General features: G+C 46.6%; 2 protein-coding genes across 3 annotated transcripts; one reads left to right on the top strand and one right to left on the bottom strand.

The window, feature by feature from the left end:
- The first annotated feature begins 5,629 nt into the window (after positions 1–5,629).
- On the top strand, positions 5,630–10,311 carry LOC135384182 (uncharacterized). The gene is made up of 2 exons (XM_064613403.1): positions 5,630–5,807; positions 8,014–10,311. Exons 1-2 carry the CDS (start codon positions 5,760–5,762, stop codon positions 9,274–9,276), a joined length of 1,311 nt encoding a protein of 436 aa, XP_064469473.1. The 5' UTR covers positions 5,630–5,759; the 3' UTR covers positions 9,277–10,311.
- A 7,326-nt stretch (positions 10,312–17,637) lies between these two features.
- On the bottom strand, positions 17,638–22,365 carry LOC135384181 (neprilysin-1-like). 2 transcript variants are annotated; one of them, XM_064613400.1, is made up of 4 exons: positions 22,091–22,365; positions 21,474–21,828; positions 21,085–21,404; positions 17,638–19,429 (listed from the first exon to the last, which is right to left on the bottom strand). In XM_064613400.1, exons 2-4 carry the CDS (start codon positions 21,695–21,697, stop codon positions 17,736–17,738), a joined length of 2,238 nt encoding a protein of 745 aa, XP_064469470.1. In that variant the 5' UTR covers positions 21,698–21,828; positions 22,091–22,365; the 3' UTR covers positions 17,638–17,735. The 2 variants fall into 2 exon arrangements, with proteins under 2 accessions (XP_064469470.1, XP_064469472.1); XM_064613402.1 differs by lacking the exon at positions 22,091–22,365 and having other exon boundaries at positions 21,474–22,083.
- Between the last annotated feature and the right edge of the window lie 1,342 nt (positions 22,366–23,707).

The raw sequence follows: 23,707 nt of genomic DNA, 5'->3' as shown, positions 1-23,707 counted from the left end.
AGTACGCGAAATTTCTGTGGAGCTCATAGCGGTTTCCGTTTCTGTTTGTTTCTTTTCTCTGTAGGTGATAAACTACTTATAAGTGATTGAATGCTTAGAAAGGCAGCCATGGTATCATCATACATCCTAGAAAACAAGGACATTCCGAAAGTAGGAACGCGAAAGAAGCACTCGGACAAGACCTCTTCTTTGTAACTTCAACGTGAACGCTGTAGATGGTGAACTAGCACGTTTGAACGCTCTTTGCTACAGCTATCCAAATTACGACTGCTATGCAAACACGACAGTTGGACACTTCCTACGTTTGCGAGCTCACATGCCCCGTCACCCGCTCCTCAGGAAAATTCCATACCGCCCTGAAAGCGACCTCTATCAAGTAGCGCAGAGGACACGCCAGACTCTCACTGGCTTCATAGCTAAGGACATTATACCGCTGCAAGCCCCCTGGGACGTTGCAAGGTGGTTTACTAAAACTTACTTTTACTCAGTTTTGTAAACCACCTCGCCGCGTTCCGGTACGGTACGCGATACAACCATCCGAAACGATATCACGATAGGTTAGACCAGAGAGTTTTCGTAGACCGTTTTCGCATCTCGGATAGGATACCCACTTCGACATTTGTCTCTAGGCGCATGCGGGACGAAATCGGACCTTCGGTAGCGTATCGCCGGCACGGATCGCATAGACTGCAATAGCAGAACTCCTGAACAGCGTAACGTCGAAAGGATTCACGGTTGAGGGTTCGAAATTTCCCATGCGGGAGAGCTGCGACGGTAACTAACCGCACCCTCCCCTTCCACGGTGTACTAAAACGTCAAGAGCGTCACTCTCGCCTATACGTAATGTTTCGGATTATCGTACTGTGTACTGTACTGGGACGTTGCAAGGTGGTTTACTAAAACTCACTTTTGCTCAGTTTTGTAAACCACTTCGCAGCGTTCTGGTACGGTATACGCGATACAATCATCCTAGCTGCTGAACGTTTCGTAACAAAAGAGTCTGGCATATAAAGTACACAGGGTGTCTTAGAAATCATGGGAAAATATTCGACAGAAAAAAGCTGGGGAAAATATATACAATTACACGGTCACACTCTACAATTAGTTTTACCAAACTTTAATAGAAATTAATTTAATCGCGTCAATTGAACCCCAAGTTTGCCATGGCAACGTAACTTTCTTAACTTTTTCTTCTTTTTTTTCGTCAGAACCAGCGCGTTCTACCCCATTCTATTAGTAAATACATTCCCATACCCAAGTACAATATCGCCGAACAAACGCAAAAATAAAGTTGTTCTGAGGTGTACTAGCCTTGGCGGAACGAGAATTTTTAGGTAGGAAAATATTTCACGTTTTGATAATAACTTCAATAATTCGGGGCTTTACGTCGCGAGACAACTGCGATAATGAGCGACGCCACAGTGATCGTCAGGGTCGAGCAACTTGTACCTTATCCAGAGTGTAACCGTCCTCGGCCAGATTTGAACCCGCGATCTTATGGGATCAGCTGGTGGACACGCTACCGGCTGAGCTACCGAGGGCGGCATCAACCTTTCAACGGTAGCGTACCTACAGACCACTGAGTAGAAAAATTTATTGTACTGAACCCGCACCTGCTGCCAAGCTGCCTTATTTTATTAATATAATTCTTTGAAGGTACCGCTGCTTTATTCATTTCTGAAACCTTCCATGAAAGTGTATCCTCACAACACGGGACTATGCGCAGGTGATGCCATATTAACATGATTTGCCTTCGCCCATTTTCCTTCGTGTTTGCGAAAGCACTTCATGGTCGCTGATCTTCCATCTTTGTTCGGAATATTTGCGATTTCACGACTGATCACATAGTTGCCGCAGACTACGCACATGAGAGATGATGCATAACGTAAGAACCCCGAGACTAGGGAGCACGAAGGGACAGACACAAACACCAAGTCTCAAACGCAGCTGAAAATCTTACTTCACATAGAAGAAATATATACACACAGAGGGAAGAGAAACAACCAGTTGAGGACTTAAAATAGGAGGCAATTTCGGGGGAACGAGCAGTCTGTTCAAGGCCGGACCGAGGATTAAGGATGGTTTGCTGACACAGTTCCCACAAGAAGTTATGAAAAAGGTCTCTCTCAAAAGCCTTCTGTGATGGCCCACTTCGGATGCCTTTACAATGAACCTTTTCCATATTCGCGTCGCCCCTGGCGGCGGAATGTCGAACGTCGTGTCTTTCTCATTACCAGACCAGCTCCGGTGGCGCAGCGGTAACGCGTGCGCTTGGAGGTCCGCGGTTCGAATCCGCGGGCCGGCTGTGCCGTCTGGGGTTTTTCCTGGGTTTCCCTCAGATGTGTAATAGGCGTATGCCGGCACAGTTCCCCTGAAGTCGGCCCATGGACGCAGCTATCCTCCCCCCGAGCGGACTCCGCTCGGTCTTCCACTTCACCCTTTCCTCTCCTGCTCTCCACCACCTTTCCCTTCCCGAGAAACATGCCGCCTAATCGGGCAGGCAGACCTCTCGGGTTCCTCCCAACGACACTCCTCCTCCTCCTCCTCATTACCAGACCTCAAACGTCCGCGTAACCTTGAAACCGATTATCTCCCCACAATGAACATGACAGTCGCCCGCAGGTGGGACCATAGCGATGTTTTCCGCTCAAATATGGCGGACACAGGGGCTGGGCATGCGCATACGCGTTGTCGGAAATGGTCCATTGTTTCATCCCACAGAGGGAAGCAATTTGAGAACTCTTCCAAAGGTTTGGCAATTTCAGAGTTTGAAGCTTTATTTTTTTACTTTTAATGCATGTTCTCTCAAACGATCCATTAAGCAACGTTATGTCTGGCCAATATAACAGAAACCACAAGCTAGGGGGGATCTGATAAACACAGTTTGAAGAACGGGTGTCAAATTTATTCCGGTGATTCTTGCAAGTAACTTCAGCTTTGGCGAAAGGCGTGAGGTGGTCAAGACGGAAGTTGTTCTTCAAAACGAGGTTGACTTGAAATTTCTTCTCAACGGCCAACAAGTTGCGAGTCACTTTGTGAAAGTAAGGTAATACCACGCGTTTGGGGACAGAGGGCTTATAGTTTCAGGCGAACCAGGAAGCGAGACTTCGTGTTTGTTTGTGTCTGTCCCTTCCTGTTGCCTAGTCTCGGGGTTTTTACATTACGCATCGTGGTCATGTTTGCTACACACGACGAATGGCCGGATTATTATTGCCACAGAAATAAGAAAAGAATCACACGATGATGGCAGACATATATTTTTAAATAATTCGTCATGATGGCAGATTTGTGCCTTCACCCGGTTGTTTTCTAAAATTTGAACGGAAAAGTTAGAACTTTGTTTCCCGACAGCGGCGCGCCGATCGGCAGAATCGGCGGCGGCGCGTCTACTTACTACGAGCGCGACCTACTAGATTACAGCGACCATGTCAGACACCCCTTCCCAGCGCCGCCTTGGGGCCTAGCAGTGGCGCTACCCATCGGCCCCGGTATTACTTTCTTACTTCCTCCATTACTACAATAAGTTTTACTTCAGCTTACCTTAGCGTTTTTCTACAAGCGGTGGTACCCCACGGGAGATGCTTCTTTCTAAAGTAGATTATCATCATCATTCTACGTGTTTGCATAGAAGCCCTTGCTGTCGTCTGCTACGGTCACAGGGGTGGCATCCAATGTAATGCTCCGTAGACGAAAGCGTGCTGGGCGAACGCAATGCATCCTGGACAGGTCCTGGTCGCACGTCACAGCGAACGTCAAGGCACACGCGACCTTAAAGATGGCGGCGCCCGCGATCGGCGGCCAAACCGTTTGTAAACAATGCGGTTGTCGTTTCTGGACGACGTTTTGGATGTTTTTCGATCACGGTAATTATTTTTATCCGATAATCTCGCAATAAAACGCGCAATTTTACACATAAAGCCTCGTATTGTTGACAACTTCCAAAGATGTGATGATGATCGCGCGTTAAGACTTACCGAGCCGATGCGATGTACTTAAACTAAGGTGAAATGGGCTACCATGTTGCGGAAGAAGCACCACATAGTTTACGCTGGCAAAATACGGTCATCTCTTGGTGTTATGACGGCGAAAATATGTCGGTAAGCGGCAAAACGACATGTAAATAAAGTCACATGACCTCAAAATGACGTTTTCTATGACGTGCGACCAGGACAAGATGACAGTTTTGCCAAAAGCACCCGCTTGAGGGTAGTTACAACAATGGCGGGTTTGTGTCACCCCTGTGGCTACGGTGGTGGTGGTGGTGGTGATAACAGTAAAGGGGCTCGCCGTCGTCGTGCGTCCGCTTCTGCGCGTTCAACATTCAAATTTCCATAGAGTTACCCATAGGAAGTACCCATAGAGTTACCCATAGTTCAATAGGAAGACTGTAAAGAACGTACTTGGCGCGCCGTGAATGGGATTCTCCCATCCCCGAGGCCGCCCAGGCGTGCCATCCGTTGTTCATGGACAGTATTAGTGGACGAATTTCAGCCCCCTAACTACAGCGGAGCTGCTCCGTTTGTTGCCAACCCTGTGCAGTCACGTGGGATGGCAAACGGGGGGAACGAGGACGAGCCGATGGAGGCAACGGCGTCTACCGTAGGAAGCGAGGCCAGCCGTGTAATTGCGTTGAGTACGCACGAATCTTCGGGATACGTGCAGAATTGAGTAGTGCTATCGGAGTCACAAGGTAAACGTTGCCATATCAAACGTGAACTGTATCTTATCTGTGAGATTACCTGCGACACCGCCAACCCTTTGGTTTCCACCGACACGGATGAAGATGTTTACCGCCTATGACGTGACGTGTTGAAGTGGCGTCTGTATGCGTTGCTGGCGAAATCAATAAATTGTTACCCATCGTAACAAATGCAGGCATGTATTTCGGAAGGCAACATAATTCCGAAGATGAATACACACAGTAAACCGCCATTTTCATGATGCTCTGCAAACCAACGGGAACCGGAAATCGCAAAAACGAAACCACCCGCCATTCCATGCTCTGGTCTGTCGAGTTTCCTGATAATAAAGTGACCAACGAACGGCAGCACACAAGCGAGTGATGTAGTGGGAAAATATTCACGAATACGTGTGAGATACGCATATAGTAAGCTGAATGTAGATAGCAAGTGATGGATTTAGGAAATCGGGCAAGTCAAGTTTAGCGGAATGAAGCAGCCAACGGAAGGCAACATCTTCCATGACCAACGGATGGCAGCTCCCGCGTGGTCACGCTTTTTTGAGCGAGTCCGACGCCCCCTGCAAATTTCCATTGTCCAATCATGATGCAGATCTCGCGGATCGATGTGTAGCGCACCTAGCGGATCGTGCGGTCAGGCTCCCCATAGAGGTTGACGATTATGATATGGTCGTTGTAATCTAATAGGCCGTGATCGCGACGTGGGCCTTCGCGAGCGCAGCAAGAAGGTGGAGGAAGAGGACCAGCGATTAAGGTAGGAGAAGACGCCCCTTTTGTCCTGGCCAATCTCCCTTAGTGGCTCACGGCCATTATCTCATTGGTAGAAGAAGACGAAGAAGAGCCACGTCGAAGGTCGACAAGGTGGCCGATCCGTGGCCAATTGCCCCGTGCTATGCGCCACTGCGGAGAAAGACGAAGAAGAAGTAGAAGGTGGCCACTATTCCTAGTGGTAGAAGAAGAAGAAGAAGAAGAAGGTCGACAAGGAGGAAGCTAGAACTTTTCATTCATCCACTGGATTAGGGAAATTTGCATAAGGCCTTTGTCGGAACAAAAACGATAAATGGATTCTTATCCCTCTCCGACCTCTGTGGTGAGCTGCAAGCCATCGGTGAGTCGAGTCTTCTTAGACTAGTACATGCCACGGAGTACTAATACTACAACTATTTGTACCAGTAGTGCAGGATAACATTCAGCGCTCAAAACCTTCTTCCGGTTACTTGGAGATGTGGAATTGCATACCATATAACAGCAGCGTATGCGGATGTATAGCTCCGTGTCGGGACCACTACCTTTTTTTAAAGTAGAAAAAGATTATAAACAAAAATTAAACGCTTTTTCGCGAAACAGAAATTATTGTAACGAAATTAAACAGGGATGACCCTCGTATATTGCGTGAAACGTATAAAAATTAAATTATATCGCCCGTTTCTTGAAGGCGATCCACCACCTTTACTGTGGACCTCCTGATCTAACCCGCGGCATAGTCTCGACGCCCCCACCGCCTAGTGCGTGCCTGGGGGGTGTGAGAGGAAGCCCCCCTCCCCCCCCCCCCCCCAAGTCTGCAGAACCTCATCTAGACTAACCTCACTAAAGTGAGGTGATTCTACCTCTTGCAAGATGGCAAGTTTCGTGTCTGCTTAGCATTCCCGTGCTTCTCCTGCGCTAAAAGTGAATCAGATGGGGGTTGTTGAAATGCACATAAAGAACTTATAGTCCACAAAATTTTACAATTCTCACATTTTTCGATGCAGTATATGACGTACTTCCACTGCTATGCAATATTTACTTTCCTAACGTTTTCACTAATTTCTGAAAACGAGTGGTCCCGATACAGAACTACAACTGCGCATGCGTCCCCGTCCCGTCCCTTCTCCAACGAAGTACACTCGCTATATGCAATCGTATCCATTCCGCTTAGCTTTCATGGAACCTACGCTCGTCTCTGAAAGGAGGGACATTTCGATTAGCTGTGTTCGGCGGTTTTATCCGTCTTGGAAGAAGGTGGATTCTGTTCTGATCTGTGGATGTGTTCTGGTGGTTCTGATGTGTTCTTGGTATTGCCAACATCATGTGACCCGATGATGTATTTATTTATTTATTTTTTCGAAACGCCTCATAGTGGTGCATCACGTGCGCTTATATATCACCGGCCGTTCAAAAGTTTTATTTTTTTACATGCGTGCACATTAGATCCCTTGCCGATGGTTGCGATATATGGGGGTATTTCACGAAAATCCTCTTGGTGGCTAATCCGCAAGCGGCTTAGGCTATTGGAGAACTTCCTGTTTAGCAAACACTCTTTGAGACGTCGCCTACGTCCTGTCTGGTGATATCGGACGGTATCGGTATCTCCGATATACCAACAGCGACACCTTACCAAGAAAACGTTCACATTTAGTGATTTTTTTAGTAATTAATTCGTTTCGCTTTATTATTGCGCGAAGCAGCAGAACAATGGGACCTCTGGCTCAGCTATCCCACGTAGAAAAGGATGTCTTGCGGCTCTCATCTCCTGTCAACCCAGTGTTTAAAAAAAAGCCAAATGAACGTGCAGTTGAGAGCCCCGTAGTTGACTGCATTGCCCCAATCAAGGCCTATGTACATCGAAAGCAATTAAGTACTTCAAGATAAAAATTACTAAGTCTTCAACCTGTTTTACCCCCGAAACTTTCTCACTGAACTACGGCGAAGAGAGCGAAGGCCTCCGAAGTATAATTCAAAAATTATGGAACAACTGATGTTCTGAGGCTGGAACAACGTAGAAGGGACAAATACAAACAAAGCCTCAAAATGCCTGAGAAATTAACGATGAAACATGAAAGTCACTGAAAGGATTAGCCAGCTGTAGGACTCGAACCCACATCTTCTAGATTACCGTTACATGTTTCCTCACTCATACACACATTCAATGTGTGTGTCAGTGAGCAAACATGTAAGAGTGAAAGGAGGTTGAGTGAGAGAGAGTGGTTGGTTTGTCCCTTCAGAAGACGCACCCTGGAAGTCGCTGTGGAGGCGTGTTAGGTTAGCTCAGTTGATATAGAGCCCTGATCCTGCAATTCAGAAGATCTGGGTTCGAGCCCTACAACTGGCTAACCTTTTCAGTGACTTTCATCTTTTATTAATTATGTTAAGAAATCCCGCTACGGGCTGCGCTGTCTGAGATCTTCCTGCGGTTCACCCCGTATACTTTGCAGGCGTCTCCCATTCTGTCCACGCCTTCTGGCAGTCGCTGATAGCCACAGTTTCTTCCCGGCGATGACATGCAGTCGAAGCGAAAATTCTTGACAGACGGTACTATTCCCTCTTTCCTCTAGGAATTCGAGGAGGCGCAAGAAAGAGTCAAACGCTTCCAGAAGCTCGTGAAGACAGCGACGTTCATCGTTGCCGCCTCTGTTGTGGTACTAACCACGTGGTACCTCATTGACCAATCACAAACATCAGTCACAACAACCCACGCCAACGCGACAACGCTGCACGCTGCAAAAGACAGGAAGACGTGGCGCACGACGCCGATCAATAATCACGAATCTACGGGCGAGAATAACGGCCATACGAGGTCTGAAAATGTGTGTGACACTGAGGACTGTCATTTCATGCGTCGCTTGATTGACCTGTCCGTCGACAAAAGGCTTAATCCTTGTGACAACTTTTTCACATACGTTTGCAACGGTGCCGTTCGCAGTATCCAAGATCTGGCTAACGGATTTAGCATATACGTACACGAGAATCTACATAAGAGTGCGGAACAATGGATGATCAACGGAATAATAGGACCAGGGAAACAAAGTGGATACCAGAAAGTGCTCGCTTTTTATGCCTCCTGCGTCGATACTAGACATGTGACATCAGAGAAAAATTACGTGGACACGTTTCTTAGGAAACGAAAGTTGGCGTTGATCGAACGCTTAGATTTTGACCCATTGAAGAAGCAAATAGAATTCATGTTGATTGGGTTACCGGTATTGTTTGAATATAATATGGTGTCTTACAGTGCCGCCGATCAAGCCTATATTTCATTGCTGTATAAAGGGCGCTCGGCTAAGACTGTGGCAGGCGAGCCACGTATAGTGGATGAACGAAAATCCATTGTGGAAAAAATTTTAAAATTTGTATTTTCCATTGACACTATAGACGAACACACTGTAAATTCCATTCTGGAGGCCGAAGACAAAATATCGCACCTGACGGAAGAGGAAGCAGAGTCAGCGTTTATCACGTTTCCAATGTCTCAAGTAGGATTCACAGAAGGCAGTGATGAACGCATGTCATCACGGTGGATCCAAGCACTGGAAGAACACAGACCTTTGCTAGGTGATATTGATACGATTACCCTTCAGATGCGAAGGTCTCACGTTGCCCTTCTTCACAGCATCTTCGGGAGCACTCCTCTTATCAATAAGCATCTTCTGCAAACGTTATTTGCCTGGATAATAACTTACGACCTGTATGAGCTGTCTGGATTCCTGGACTCAGCAAGACAACCTCAAACTGTCCGGGTGTGGTGCTACGAATCCGCTAAGAGGACCTTCCCGTCGGTGGCGACTCTCAAAGTGTTGCATGAAATCGTCAATCAATAGAGAGTGGACGCTGTCAGAGAAATGGCTGATTACATTTTCAAAGAAATTGCTGCGTCATTTAAGACGTCCAAGTGGATAGACAATCCTACGAGGAAAGCAGCACTAAAAAAACTATCACTGACGTCAAGGATAATTGGCTACCCGTTTAATTTGTCGTCAGGAGAAGCGGTCGATAGGTATCTGGAGCCAATGCAGGACTTGACGACGGATAATTACGCAAAAAACATTGTGCTGACAAGTCAAGGCAGAGCTCGAATATTCTGGAAACGTTTTCGACAGCAGGATGGTTACATTAATGCGATAAACACTGTATTGGACTTGATAGGCGTTAATCAAGTTGTGAATGCCTTCAATCTCGCTCAATACAACGCAATTGTCATACCTCCACCCTTTATGTACGCACCATTCTTCATATTCCATGGGCCTCCAGAAGTGAACTACGCGGGTCTTGGAGCAACTATTACCCACGAAATTATGCACAGCTATGACAACGAACATATGTTTTCCGACAACAGCACCGAGGGAGCCACAAAGAATAGCTTGGCTGCGTACAAGAAATTAGTCGGATGTCTCCAGTCTGTTATCCACAAAGCACCCAGGGCGAGAACGTTCGAGGAACGCGAGAAGGAATACCTCGCCGATGCGTTGGGAATACAATCACTTGAGAGAGCATGGAGAAAAGCAGCGGAAAGCACAAGCGTTACACATGGATATGTTAGAGGCTTCACGAGAGACCAATTGTTCTATGTGTCCTATGGCATTACATGGTGTGGTATTCCAAGCTTACAGGTTTCGGAAACCCACCCCGACCTTGACGAAAGGTGCAACGTCCAACTCATGAACTCTGACCACTTCAGTCGAGTCTTCAACTGCCCACCTGGGTCACCCATGAATCCCTCAGAGAAATGTCGCTTTTGGTAGAGAATGTTTTATGGCAAATGGTAGTTCCTCACTTCATTTCCCGCAGTGTGGCTTGGCTTGGTTTTCCTCAGACCACATCTGGCACGCAACATAAATTCCTTATATGAACAATGATCACGCTCTCTAAGCATTATTCCTATAGTCGTAAACTGCAAAAAGTTTTGTATGAGCATGTTGTATAGTACCTCGCTGGACATGGAACTCGGAGCCCAGCACCAAGATTATATACGTACAAGGTCGTCTTGGAGTGTATCACAGTCTATAGGGTGGAAGATACTTTATGGTAGGTGACGCAATCGTCCGCGAAGAGATGTCATTAATGAAAATGACAACTAAAAGAGGGCGTATTACCGAACCCTGAGAGATTCCTGAGGTTACAGGAGTCAGGATTCAATTCAGCTCAATTAAATTCAATACTTTGTTTTCTTTTCGGTTGGAAAGTGAAGCAAAAAGCTGCGGTTCTATGTTCCTGTTGGATTCTAGCACGTTCAGATTCATGCAGACTGATCCAACGGTTAGTAACGCTCGGAGGTTGAGAGGCGAGATTGGAATGAACACGTACAGAGAAAGGATAAGCAGAAAGGGACACGAGATCTAAGTAAAATTTCGAACCATGTAGACTGTGCCACAAGGTAGGCGATTGTCGTCAGTGCTTCGTCCTATCATCAGTAGTATGCGCTGTGGGCGGCTTGGTTCCCCTTCGCCACCACTTCTATTTTATCATGTAGAGTGCTGCACGCACTTAGGCCTTGGCTGTTAGTGGGTACTCGTTAAATAAACATATAAACAGCGAGATATGTGTTGTCATCGACGATAACAGTTTCGTTTTCATTTCGTTAGTGCAGTGGTTCCCTGCGTTGTCGAATGCTGGGGATGCAATGTACTCCAACGTACAAAATTTCATTTTTCTGTTCAACCACCGAGCAGAAAAGTCTGAAAACTCATTCAAGCAAGACGGAGTTATCCACGCCCATCCCTAGGCGGGGATGGGGACCCCTCCGTCCACGTGACGTCACCGCGGACTTATCAGGAAGATGGGTCCCTCGTGTCAACCCACCCTTACAGTGAATAGTGTGGTAGCCAGCTAGAAAGGATTTGTCTGTCCCCTCTCACAACTGAGAAAAGGTTTCTTGCATGCAGTCAGAATACTTGAGAGAACTCATGGGTTCTGTACGAATATTTCCTGTCCAGTGCGTTCTTGTAGGTCAACGAAAAATGCATGTTTGTTGCTTAGATATGCATATGGTTTGTGATTACAACCTCAGAAAATCAGTTCCTGATGTAATATTGTTATGACTGTCTAATTATACAAAAACGAGCTCCCATCACTAAATGGCCATTTTCGTTGCTCCCATTTTGCCTGTTTTTCGTTGCATTTGTATCGTGTGATGTAAATTTGCTACAGTGATTCTTACATTATATATTGACAGGTATAGAAGTCATAATGATTCTTTCAATTAGGCATTGGACTAGTTTGCGGTTGTCTTAAGACAGTCTACGAAGCCATGAAACTTTTTCAAACTGGCTTGAGGAGTGAGCTTATAGATGTATTACCATATCTTCTTTCATTTTCAAATTCGTGCTCGTGATTTACGAAATAATAATGTTTCGATACATGTGCAGGAGTTGTTTCTCTATAACCTTAAAAACGATATGAATATATCTAAAATTTGTAGTGATAATGAATGCTAAAGGGAGAAAAAGTAAAGAAAAGAGAATACGTTTTCTTTGTGTTACAACTTCTTCACTTGGTGATTCTACGCTCAATTAAAGCATGTCGTTTGCGTTTCCCCATTGCATTGTTGAAAAATCTACTATGTTAATTGTGTGTTGATATCATCCTTCCGTCCCCTGATATTGCCATGCAACGTGGATTTCAGCCTTGGGGAAACTGTGGGGTGCGGTGGGGGACCACCCGTCGCACGTTTCCAGAAAAGTGTGGAAAGGGAAAGACGGGGAAAACCCGGTTCTGGAGGGTCTGGGGGGCAGTGAACATGTCTCTGTGTGCCTGTGTGTTATTGTGTTCTTCTCATGGAAATATTCGACAAAATCCGAGAATATGAGTTAAAATTGCGTTCAATGTGTGCATGTGTAATGATCCCCAAATGCAAAAGAATGTAAGCTTTTTTAGCCTCTTTCAGATTGACAAAAACTGTCCTACTCTTGAAATTCGTGCTCCTTGGTGTTTACCCTAGTTCAGGTCGCAATCACAGCATGCTTAGAAGTTAACTCTTCAATTAAAAGTTGTGTTAATGATATCATTTTGACATTTTTTTTTGCACTGACTATTGATTATTTTAACTACTTCTATGACTGGTCGCCATGATTCTACCCCGTTAATGATTCTTTGATGTTCTTCTGTTAGTATGGTATTTCTAACATTGACAATTGATAGTCGTTGCTATGATTTTATGTTTGATTTTAGAGTCCATACTCTCTCCATCCATTTACATGTTCCTGTGTTTTCCTCATCACTTGGTAGATTCGTATTTGATAGCCTTCGATTATCATAAGTACAGAATTATCATTTCTTTAAGCATTGACTACTGATAATTGTTGCTACGATTCTGCGTGTCTGATTATACACCTCCATACTTTCTACATGTATCTACATGTTCTTCAATTCTGCTTGTTCCTCTTTAAGATAAATATTGCTAGTGCTCACTGATGGTAATTGTTGCTATGATTGTGTGCATGTGTCTTATTCTACTTCTCCATCTATCTACGTGTTGCTCTGTTTTGCTCTTCACTTGGTAGATTTATATTTGGTAGCCATCGATTAACATAAGTAGAGAATTATCATTTCTTTAAGCATTGACTACTGATAATTGTTGCTACGATTCTGCGTGTGTCATTATACACCTCCATACTTTTTTCATCTATCTACATGTTCCAAAATTCTGCTTGTTCCTCTTTAAGGTAAATATTGCCAGTGCTGACTGATGATAATTGTTGCTATGATTGTGTGCTTGTGTCTGATTCTACTTCCCCATCTCTCTACATGTTCCTCTTTTTCCTCTTCATGATGCATAGTCACTGCGAGGCGAGTCATTATCTTTTCTGCGATGTACTAGTACTGCACTGCAATGAAATGCCCTGTATGTACATGATGAAGAAGTCCGGGTCCATCACTCGACCTGTTTGCACAGAAGCCATGTTTTTTGCAGCAGCAGTCGCCATGACATGGAAGCATACAAGACATTCGAGTCTTTTATTTCTTGAAACTGAATTCACAGCATTTCAATTGAGTGTTCGAGCACTTGAAGCAATACATGTTGATCGCTCGAGTAAAGCAGTTACTGGTCATTTTAATACTTGTATAGATCAGCCACAGCGTTAAAGTCGTACACATAATTAGTTTAGGGCCGCCTGTCGCGTATCGTTCGCGTATCGTTCGCGTATCGTTCGCGTATCGTTCGCCTTTGGACGAATAACGCAGAATCACACCTTGTTTTCTACTTCCTCACCAACAGTGTGATTTACACGCTCTGTAACAACTGGGAGGATCATAGGCAAGACCGCAGACAATTCTGCACATGAAACACATTTCACGTTTGTTAACGTGGCGTGTCACTGCAGCAACAACGTTCTTGGGGTCTTCCTTTATCCGATCCTCCGAACTGCCAGTGTCAGTTTGTGCCTTCAAATAGTTGGGCCAGTTCTTGCTTTGTGGATGGCGCTGCAATAGAAACCCGCTCATTAAATGACAGTATTTTCGTGAAGCCAAGTATTACTATTTCCTTTTCTTTTTCTTTGACAGCATGCTTAATTACAGTGCTGAAACCACATTGCCGTTTTACACTTCATAGATCTCCGAGAATAGCACCAATAATACGAAGCGGATAATGATGTTTTTCACTTTTTTTTTTTTTTTTTTTGCGCAATTTCATGTGCAGAGGAGGAGCTGGTGTCTCTCTACCTGAACCCCGACCGGCGGTGATGGTACCAGGGTGTCGAAGTGAAACGTTTTTCGTTCCAGTTCTATCATAAACGGTCCAGTACCGGTTCTGCTACGGAGCAAAAAAAAATAACGGTTCATACCGGTTTTAAACCGGTTCCGCTTCTGGTGTGTATGTTCATTCCCAGAAAAAAAAAAAGCAATGTTAGTAAACGTAAGCCCGTCTATTCCGCCTACGTGGTATTTAATATTAATGGGCAGCTGCGAAATTGGTAGCTTCTGGTTCCTGTACGTGAGTGTCTGTTCAAATAGGCTTTCTCCTTTGTTGAAGCGCATCATACAGACGGACTTGTTTGTCGTAGTGTCATACGTAAAGTGCTTTCTTTGCGTCCCATCCGAGTGTCTGTCGCTGCTGCCTAGCCAACAAGCACCACCGCACGAGTACGACACCAATCGAGGAACAACTCCACTCATAAAACGCGCTCGACAGCTCCGTTTTCTTTTTCTTCGTGTCCTGTCCACAAAAGAGGCGCCACTTCGCAAGCGCTTGCCCTCGCGGATACTTCGCTGCTCTCGGACAAGGGACGCGTTGCGCGACATTACCGATATAGAAGCCGTTTCGCAGCCCCCTTTTAGTCTTTGTTTAGTTGATGAGAGTTTGGGCGGATGAAATTAAAACGAACACTACGGCACACTGGTAGATTGGTAGAGAGTCCAACCGGTCACATGTACCTCTAAGTCTACGTGCGCGAACGATAAAACGTTACAAAGGGAGCCTATAAACGCCATAGTATACCGACATTCATTCCACGGTAACCTTAACCCTCGTAAAGTATCCACGACATGACTTTACAACACTCGACGTCAGTTTCACTGGCCTTCAATAATTTTTTTTTTGCTTTCCGCCCTGAGCGAAAAAAAAAACGGTTTATCGATCCCGTGCCGGTTCGCACCAAAATAGCGGTTTCTTTCGGTTTTCGGTTCTGGTTTTCGGTTCGCTCCGACACCATGGATGGTATAGGGAGTGTGCGACAAACTGGTGGCGCCGCGATGCGGCCTCCGGAGAAAGTACCTTGCGTGATAGCCGCCGGGTAGCTAGCTTTGTTTACATGTGAAGTGCGGGTGTCTTTTTTGCTGTTTAAAAAAAACGTACGCTGCGTATTCATCTACAGTACATGCGTTTGTCTGTGTTCCTCTTCGTGTTCGGCTAGTATAGTTCAACCGAAATTTTCTTTAGTTTTCTGTCTACTGTACGATCTGAGCGTGCATCGGCGCTGACCTTGGCCAATTCCTGGACCGTGCGTTGCTGCTCGGCCAAAGCGTCCAGTGTGAAACTAGCACTAAATGGCAGGTGTACGACCTGAGAGAGAGTGCTGACACGGCTACGGGTGTCGGCTACCGTGTTGTGTCTGCCGCAAAGGTACCCGATGTCAGTCGAAAACTCTAAGATGTACGAGAGCTGACGAACTTCTCGAGGGGCGTAGATGTCGCCGGAGGATACGAAAGCGTATAGGTGAACGGCTTGTGGTCCGTGCAGATGGTGAACGTGCGGCCTTCGAGAGTCGAAAATGCTTCACCGCGAGATAGACTGCAAGGAGCTCGCGGGAAAATGTGCTGCAACGCACTTCCCTGGCTTTCAGCTTGCTGGAGAAGTATGTTAGCAGTTGCCATTGGCTGGCGACTTGCGACGACGGCAGGCTCCAGAGCGTCGACCAGCAGAATGGTCGGAGCGACGTGGTCTGAGTGCGCCAGAAGGGTAGCAGTAGCCAAGTCAGGCTTAATTTTCTCAAAGGCATCGATGGCGGCTTGCGTCAAGGTGAGTAAGGCGGTATGGCCTTTGGTGGTAGCAAGCAGCGATTCCAGAGGAAGAGGTTGTTGCACAGTCAGGAACTAAACTCTTGTAAGAGTTAACGAGCCTGAGGAATGCCCGTAGCTTGTATGCGAACTAGGGTTGTGGGGAGTCCTCGAGGTACTGAAGGGTTGGCCATGGTTGCAGTTCGATTGGATCACGTTCGGGTCACCAATATGAAGGTGACAGGACAACCTTCACGGTGCGAGAATTAGCGAGAACCGATTTAATGAAATCTGATCGGGTCGAAGGCTCTGCAGCTCGCGTCAAGTGAAGATGATCGATGGAATTCCTGAATCACTATCATCAAAATAAAATTACTCTGTGTGTCTCAGAACGACTGTTTTTGCATTTTTTCAGCGATATTCTACCAGGGTAGGGGAATGTATTTACTAATAGAATGGGTTAGAACGTGCTGTTTCTGACGCAAAAAAAAAAAAGTTACGTTGCCACGGCAAACTTGGGGTTCAACTGACGCGATTAAGTTAATTTCAATTAAAGTTTGACAAAACTAATTGTAGTCCGTGACCGTGTAATTGTATCACTGATCACATATTTTCCCCAGCTTGTTTGTGTTGAATATTTTTCCACGATATCTAAGACACCCTGTATAGTTGCTTTTGCACACTATTTTGTTGCGAAATGTTCAGCAGCTACATCCGACTGTCGTGTTTGCATAGCAAATCCGTAATGTTGATAGCTGAAGCAAAGAGTGTTCAAACGTGCTAGTTCACCATGTACAGTGTTCACGTTGAAGTTACAAAGAAGAGGTTTTATCCGAGTGCTTCTTTCGCGTTCCTAGTTTCGGAACTTCCCTTTTTCCAGGTTGTAAGATGATATACCACATGGCTGCCTTTCTAAGCATTCAATCACTTATAAGTAATGTATCACCTACAGAGAAAAGAAATAGAAATGCATACCGTTATGAGGTCCACAGATATTTCGGGTATTTAGAGTCACGACGACGACGACACCCTCGCCACGTCGTTTCACTCGATTCATCCCGCCGCCGCTGACAGAAAATGGGCCCAACGCCGCCGCCAACAAAAACAGCATCGGCACACACCTCTAGTCGATTCTGGGGAAAGGTTCGTCCTATTCCGAGCGCTACTTGTTTCAGTGCGTCTAGAGCCACTAAATAGGGAGCAGAGTAGCAACACTGAGCCACGCCGGTGAGCGAGATCGCCATCTTGGGTCCGGCGCGGCTGCGTCGCCTAGCAACGGGACGGCAACCGCGCCCCCTTCTCCGCCAGTGAACAGCGCGCATAGGCGAGCCAGCTCGCAACAGAGGAAACCGGTTTTGGATGGAGGGGACTCAACATGACGACGGGTTCTTGGAAAGAGAAACCACGTGACACGATCGGCCCAATCGCGGACATCGAACGGCGGCTTCCGCGCGGAAAAGGAATGCCATACTCTGTCCCCTATTTAGTGACTCTATATGTGCGACCGCTCCTAGCAGACGGAGTTCCATAGGGGAGGCGCTTGCTCGCCTGTTCCCCTAGCTTACACATATTTATCCCTCGAATAACGTCCACTAATTGGCGTTCAAGCCCCACAAGTACCCCTGAATTCGGCTCCAATGACCTGAAGAAAATTTTGCTACGGCAGCAACTACTACTATGTACTACTATTCGTGGTATGAGAAAATCGCAAAGTTTTCCCGGCCCCATTCAGACAGCAGAAAGCAAGAGAGCCTAGAAATATTTTTATAAGCCTTATATATAGTGGGATGCTTCCATAGGCCACAACATACTCAGGGGCTACACTATTATTATTCAGCAGCACGGTTCACCAGAACACGCACCGTTTCACGGGATTCATGGCGGAACCTGCATCGCACTTATATGCTTGCGAGAACGCATTCGAGTTCATCACCGCCAGGTTAACCAAAACGTCTCCGGGTACAATCCTCAACTTCCTCTGCAAGCGCACTATGTCATTGCGTCGGTAATGATCGCATAAGGACAACGCGTAGTTGACGAAAAACAGCTTGCTCGAATCCAACACGCTGTTGTCGGCGATCTTTACACTCATCGGCGACGGACCACTGGCCACGAACGCATCGTACAGGGGAGGCAGTAGCGCCGTCTCGCGGAGTAATCTGTTGATGTCAACGTAGCTCTCCCACTGCTTCATGTCAGCGTTAGGCCAATACGTCGTCGCATACTGACCAATGAGACAGTTCTTCAAGGCGTTGATACTGGACGATGTATTGGCAGTCCACCAGACCCTCAAGACGTGCTTGTCGTCAATATGGGCTCCAACACCGTCCAGGACCCTCATCAGTCCCTCCAGGATTGTTCGCCCAACGACGGGAATAACACTGCTATCGATCGTATTAGAGACGTGGTTCAAAAACCCAACTACAGCTTGAGGTACGAAGAGGACGCTTCTGGAGTGGAAGTAGGCAGTCTCCGGTACAAATACGCTCCCGGCGTACTTGGCGTCAAAGTCCAAGTTGGGGGAGCTCGAAGCCAGGTAAGTTCGCCTAGTGTGTCGCAGTAGCTTCACGTAACTCCGTAGGGCGTCGCTGTCGTTGAATCGCGGCGAAGAGACGCCGTAATACAAGGCCGGCCAGTAGAGACTGGGGGCAGTGCCGAAGACCTCGTGAACGACAGTCTGGAACTTGGCGGCAGCGATCGTTCGCTCGTGGTCTCCAGACATCCAGCCTATCTTACTCGTCCTTCGGATCACTGCGCGCGTGAGCGACTGGATCAGCCGGGTCACTTCTCTGTCATAGTGGGTCTTGTAAATGTTTAAGAAGTTCCTCGACAACGACATGCGAGCTATCATGGCAGTTCCGTAATGGTAGGCCCTTTCCAGGAGGTTCATGCAAGAATGTAGGCGCTCAGTAACACCGCCGAGTCCCGCTATCTTCTGGCTCAGCATTATCAGAAACGGGTGCCCTTCCGGTAGTAAAGGTGCCAGGGTCACTAATATACGAAGGCCGATGTAGTTTATCAGTGTGTCGGGTGGAGTTTGTTCGATTACTACGGTTAACTTCTTGAAGAAGGAACATCGGACGCATATAACGATATCGTCCGTCTGGTTTCGGACACCGTCGAACACGACGGCGAGAAATTTCTTCCAGTCCCACTTGGAGACTTTGCCCAGTTCGCGTACGTGGACGAACCTCTCGTTCACCGGAACAGCTACCACTGTGCAAATCGCTTCCATGTGTTTTTCGAATGCAAAGATGTCGTTCGCAAGTCGAGCGCCGTCGTTCTTATCAGATAAAAACTGGTCGAATACTTTCCGTAATTCAGCCTCGTAAACCGCAACGGGAAGCCCAGTTGAGTTCCGATGCAAGATGAATCTCCGTAAGAGGGTGGTGGGAGGTGAGATTTGGACGTGGTAGCCAGATATGACGGAATAGTTGTATAGGGTGACGTCAGCGAACGGACTGAATCCCATATCCCTTTCCATCTTGCCGGCGAGGGAGACGAGGTCGACGTCTTTGGGGTTAGTTGTGTACGGCCAACCTGAAATTGAGGCATACAGGCTTTTCTGATCATAAGATCATTGTATATCAACGCGCACGACAACACGTGCAACAACGCCATTTAGAGTCCAGACAGAGTGACCGAGCAGAGTTCAGCGAGCAGCTCGTGAACTGTACGCGTCCACCCGGCTCTGACTGACTTCGTATTAGCCGCTACGGGTGTAGGCGACAAAATGGCGCTCACCACTTCACCAGTGTACATCGGCAGCAAGATGGAGCGGATATTGTTTGATGAAACATGTAACATTTCCTTGAGTTTGAGGAACACACAATACGAAGAGGACAACAAGACAACAGAACGAATAGTCTTGTATTGTCCTCTTCGTATTGTGTGTAACTCAAACTCAAGGAAATGTTACTTCTTTCTAGAGACCACCAACTCGCTTGCACCATTCAAATTTGCGCATTATTGTTTGATGGTTCTGGATAGAACGGGCTATGCTCAAGTCGTGGCTAGTGTTTATCTATGTAGGACAGCAACATAATGGATATCAACGACAAGACATGGCAACATCAGGTAAGCCAACAAGAGACGTTATAGATTAAGTCATTCCGTTTGAATAACGATGCCAGCTAGTTTTCAAACATTTGCTGTGGTTGTACACCTGCTTCAAAAGTACATCTTAGTAGTGCTACAAAAGTAACTGAATAAAAGTATCCGAGTATGTGTATCTACACACTTTTTGGGTGTATATTTCACACTTCCGTACGTATACTTTGTATCCTTTTGAAGTTCCTTTTCTCAGTATCTCGTATCCTCTTTTTCACCAACAACCCACATCGGCAGAGCGGCAAGTTATGTGAAATCCTTATCGAATGCAATGCAATACGCGGGCATCCAGCGCAGACTGCCTTTAGGGAGGTAACTTGGGTTCAGATCTTCGCACCTGCTCAACTGTCTGGGTATTCTCCAGGGATTTTTTTCCAGACTTTGTCGGCACAGTTTCATATGAAGCGGGCCCGCGAGCCGATCTACTACACCATGCGGCAGCCTGTCTCTACGCGAGGGGAGGGAAAATGTTGGAGAAACCACGTGACGAAGTGTCTGTCCAATCGCAAGGCAGCAATATAGGGCCGGCTTATTCGTCGACCTGCTTGAGTTCATCAGAAGAAACAACGCGCGCCTCAACCTTGAAATGTCACCCCTTATTTTGTAGGGGACCTAATGAGGTCGACCCACGTGTGTGAGAGTGTGACACTGAGGAGTTGCGCAGACAGCTGACCTGCTTGCATAGAGTACTGCAACCCAACTGGAATTGGGGCCGGTAGTTTGGCAGCTGAAGTTCAGGACAGGAAGACTGTTAAGGACAGTTCCTTTGTCGAAGTTGTAAAAATAGTGTCATTATTCTTCACGGAGATGAGTGTAGAATATTTAGAGAGAGATTATGCGTTTAAGAATATTTAGAAAATTTTCATGCGCAAGTAAGAAACTTATTACTCAACACACTAGCTGAGTAAAATTTTGAAGTTGGAGGAAAGTAAGTACGAGAGTGCCGACTACTTTTTCATAACTTGCCGTAACCTTCGTAGCCTTAACTCAGGTAATTTTTAAAAGTGCTTTTAACAGCCCTCGTATTTTAGCGCGGTGAAATAATAAATTCTGAAAATGGAAGCTTATTTTAGCGTCACCCGTACCTGCAATGCCGAAGTCGCTCAACACCTCTTTCACGTCTTCCCAGGAGAACCCAAACCTCACGGAATTGGTGCAGACTTCCAAGAACTTGGCAGCCTGGTGTATGAAGCTCCAGGTGGTCGACTCCTCGCCTGCTACTGCCAAGTACCGTGATAGGGCGCTTTCGACGTCCGCCATGAGCTGCGCCGACGAAAACTGCGCGTATGGCTGATCTTCGAGTTTTGAGCCTTGGAACCACGAAGTGGAACAGACGAATGAGTAGAAATCCTCGCAGGGGTCAACGGAAAGGTTGAGACGTCTCCACAGGTGATCGGTGTGCCACCTGCGTAACATAGCCGACATTTTTTCGTTAACCCGGATGGCTGATGACCGGTTCCTGAAAAAAACAAACCCGCAGAGCGCGTCGGTGCAGCCGCTGTTCTTTGAGTCGTCCGGGAAAGCGATCTGGGTCTCGAGTTCCTGTTGCTGGCGGATGAACTGTGCCACGGCCCTGAGCGAAGACTCGGTCTGTACCTTGAGCTTTAACCCGAGCAAAGTGCAGATGATGCCCATGACGAAGCTCAACCAGATGCAGGTGATAACGGCGCACACTTGCTTGCGCAAGTTTCCAGCCATGGGGAAAGAATATTTCGTCGGCTATTTCCGTGGGCGACTTTCGCGAGGAACCAGATGGTTCGAACTACTTCTACTTCTTCTTCAGCCAGGAGGGCAGTGGCCTCTACTTCCTCCTCCTTCTTCTTCTTCTTCTACCAATGAGATAATGGCCGTGAGCCACTAAGGGAGATTGGCCAGGACAAAAGGGGCGTGAGGTGTTTGTTTATGTCTGTGCAGTAATGATGGGGACTAAGGCCAAGTCGAATCCAAGTAACTTATGACATATATGACATGTGATGACTAATGCAGGAACTGGATATGCACGTATGTAGGAATATGCGTATGGCGACTATACAGGGCCAAAAAGATGGCTGTATGAATGTGTGTGTACGTGAAAGTGTATGAGAGTCATACGTGAGGGAGGCCCCATCGTGAGCTTCTTCTCCTTCTACCTCAGACGCTGGCCGTTATCCACCAGGGGAGATTGCTCAAGGCTAAGCTATTATAGCTACGAGGCATGATTGAGCTGTTGGCCCTCCTCGGAAGCTCAATCAGCCACGTGTTGCCTTGCTGAGACCAAGTTCGCGGGTTCCATCCCTGCCCAGGGCGGCATCCGTATAGGAGAAGCAAACATTGCTTCCAGCACCCTGTGTCGAAGATTTTCGGCGTACGTAAAAAAAAAATATCCAGGTGGTTTTGAAATTATCCGCAGTCCTACCCTACGGCACATGCAGCATGTCACCCCCACTAGACATGTCGCCACAAGAGATGGGCAAATGCCCTAACGGCCTTTGCCCTCACCTCAAGTTTTGTCCCACACGTTTTTCCTCACCTCACCTCATTTGTGGGGGACTTCTTCTTTTTCTTCTTCTTCTTCGTCCCACGGAGAATGGCCATTGGCCCCAAGGGAGATCGGCCAGGGCTATGAGGATGTCCAACTGTACTATGACTTGACGGTGACAATTTGGGTGGACAATGTGAAGGTTGGTGGATAATGTAATGGTTGAAGTGGTGGAGGTGCTGAAGTTCGCTTGTTTTGGCTCCATGGCACAAGGGAAAGCATCGTGCATGTGACTTCGTTCCTCACCTCACCTCACCTCAACCTCCTTTTGAAATTATATTCCTCGCCTCACCACAATGATTTTCCACAACAATTTCTCCTTCTTTCTGAAGTATTTTCCTCACCTCACCCCAAGCATCATTCTAAAGTATCTTACACCCCTGTCACACGGGCAGTCTTCAATGATCATTGAAACCAATGACCATTGAAAATGCGTGTAGTGACACCAAGCGTGTGACGTGTCAACTTCCCAAAGAGTACTGGATTCAATGTTCCCCGACAGGTTGACACGTTACACGCAAGGTGGCGCTACACGCATTTTCAATGGCGATTGGTTTCGATGATCATTGAAGACTGCCCGTGTGACAGGGGTATTACTCACCTCACCTCAACTTTCTTACTAAAATATGTTCACCTACTTGTTATAATATTTTGCCTCGTCTCACCTGAACCTGTTTCTGCAAAACGTTTTTACTTCACAACTGCACTTTCAATTAGGAGTGACGTCGCTCATAGCTACAGTTGCTTCGCGGCGCTAAAACGGAAAAATATTAGGAGCGGGTAGGTGTATACATTGTAGTTGGTTTTTTTACTGCTTCGTTGGTTGATTCCTGACAACAAGTTACAAGTACGCACAACTATTCATTACCTTGCTCGGTTCGTCCTTCTTGCAACAAGTATCCACTACATGTACGATCAGTAAAAATTGGACGTAAGGTACATGGGGAGAGAAGTTACACAAGCCGAGCCATTTTGTGTTCTTTGTTTTTCATACTGGGCAAAGCAGGAATGGCCTTTATCGTGTACCTCTCAAGCGTAGAATGATAATGCAGTTCCGGAAGTTGTTTTCGGGATGATATACAGCTCCATTTCGAAATACTTGTACATTTTGCATTTTGGTCTGGTATGACTTTATACACTCATGCTCGGAAATTAAGGACAATGGCAGTTTGGACTGTTCCACCACAGGA

This window comes from Ornithodoros turicata, chromosome 2, assembly GCF_037126465.1.
Source record: "Ornithodoros turicata isolate Travis chromosome 2, ASM3712646v1, whole genome shotgun sequence".
Taxonomy (NCBI): Eukaryota; Metazoa; Arthropoda; class Arachnida; order Ixodida; family Argasidae; genus Ornithodoros; species Ornithodoros turicata.
This window is presented reverse-complemented; position numbering and strand designations above follow the sequence as displayed.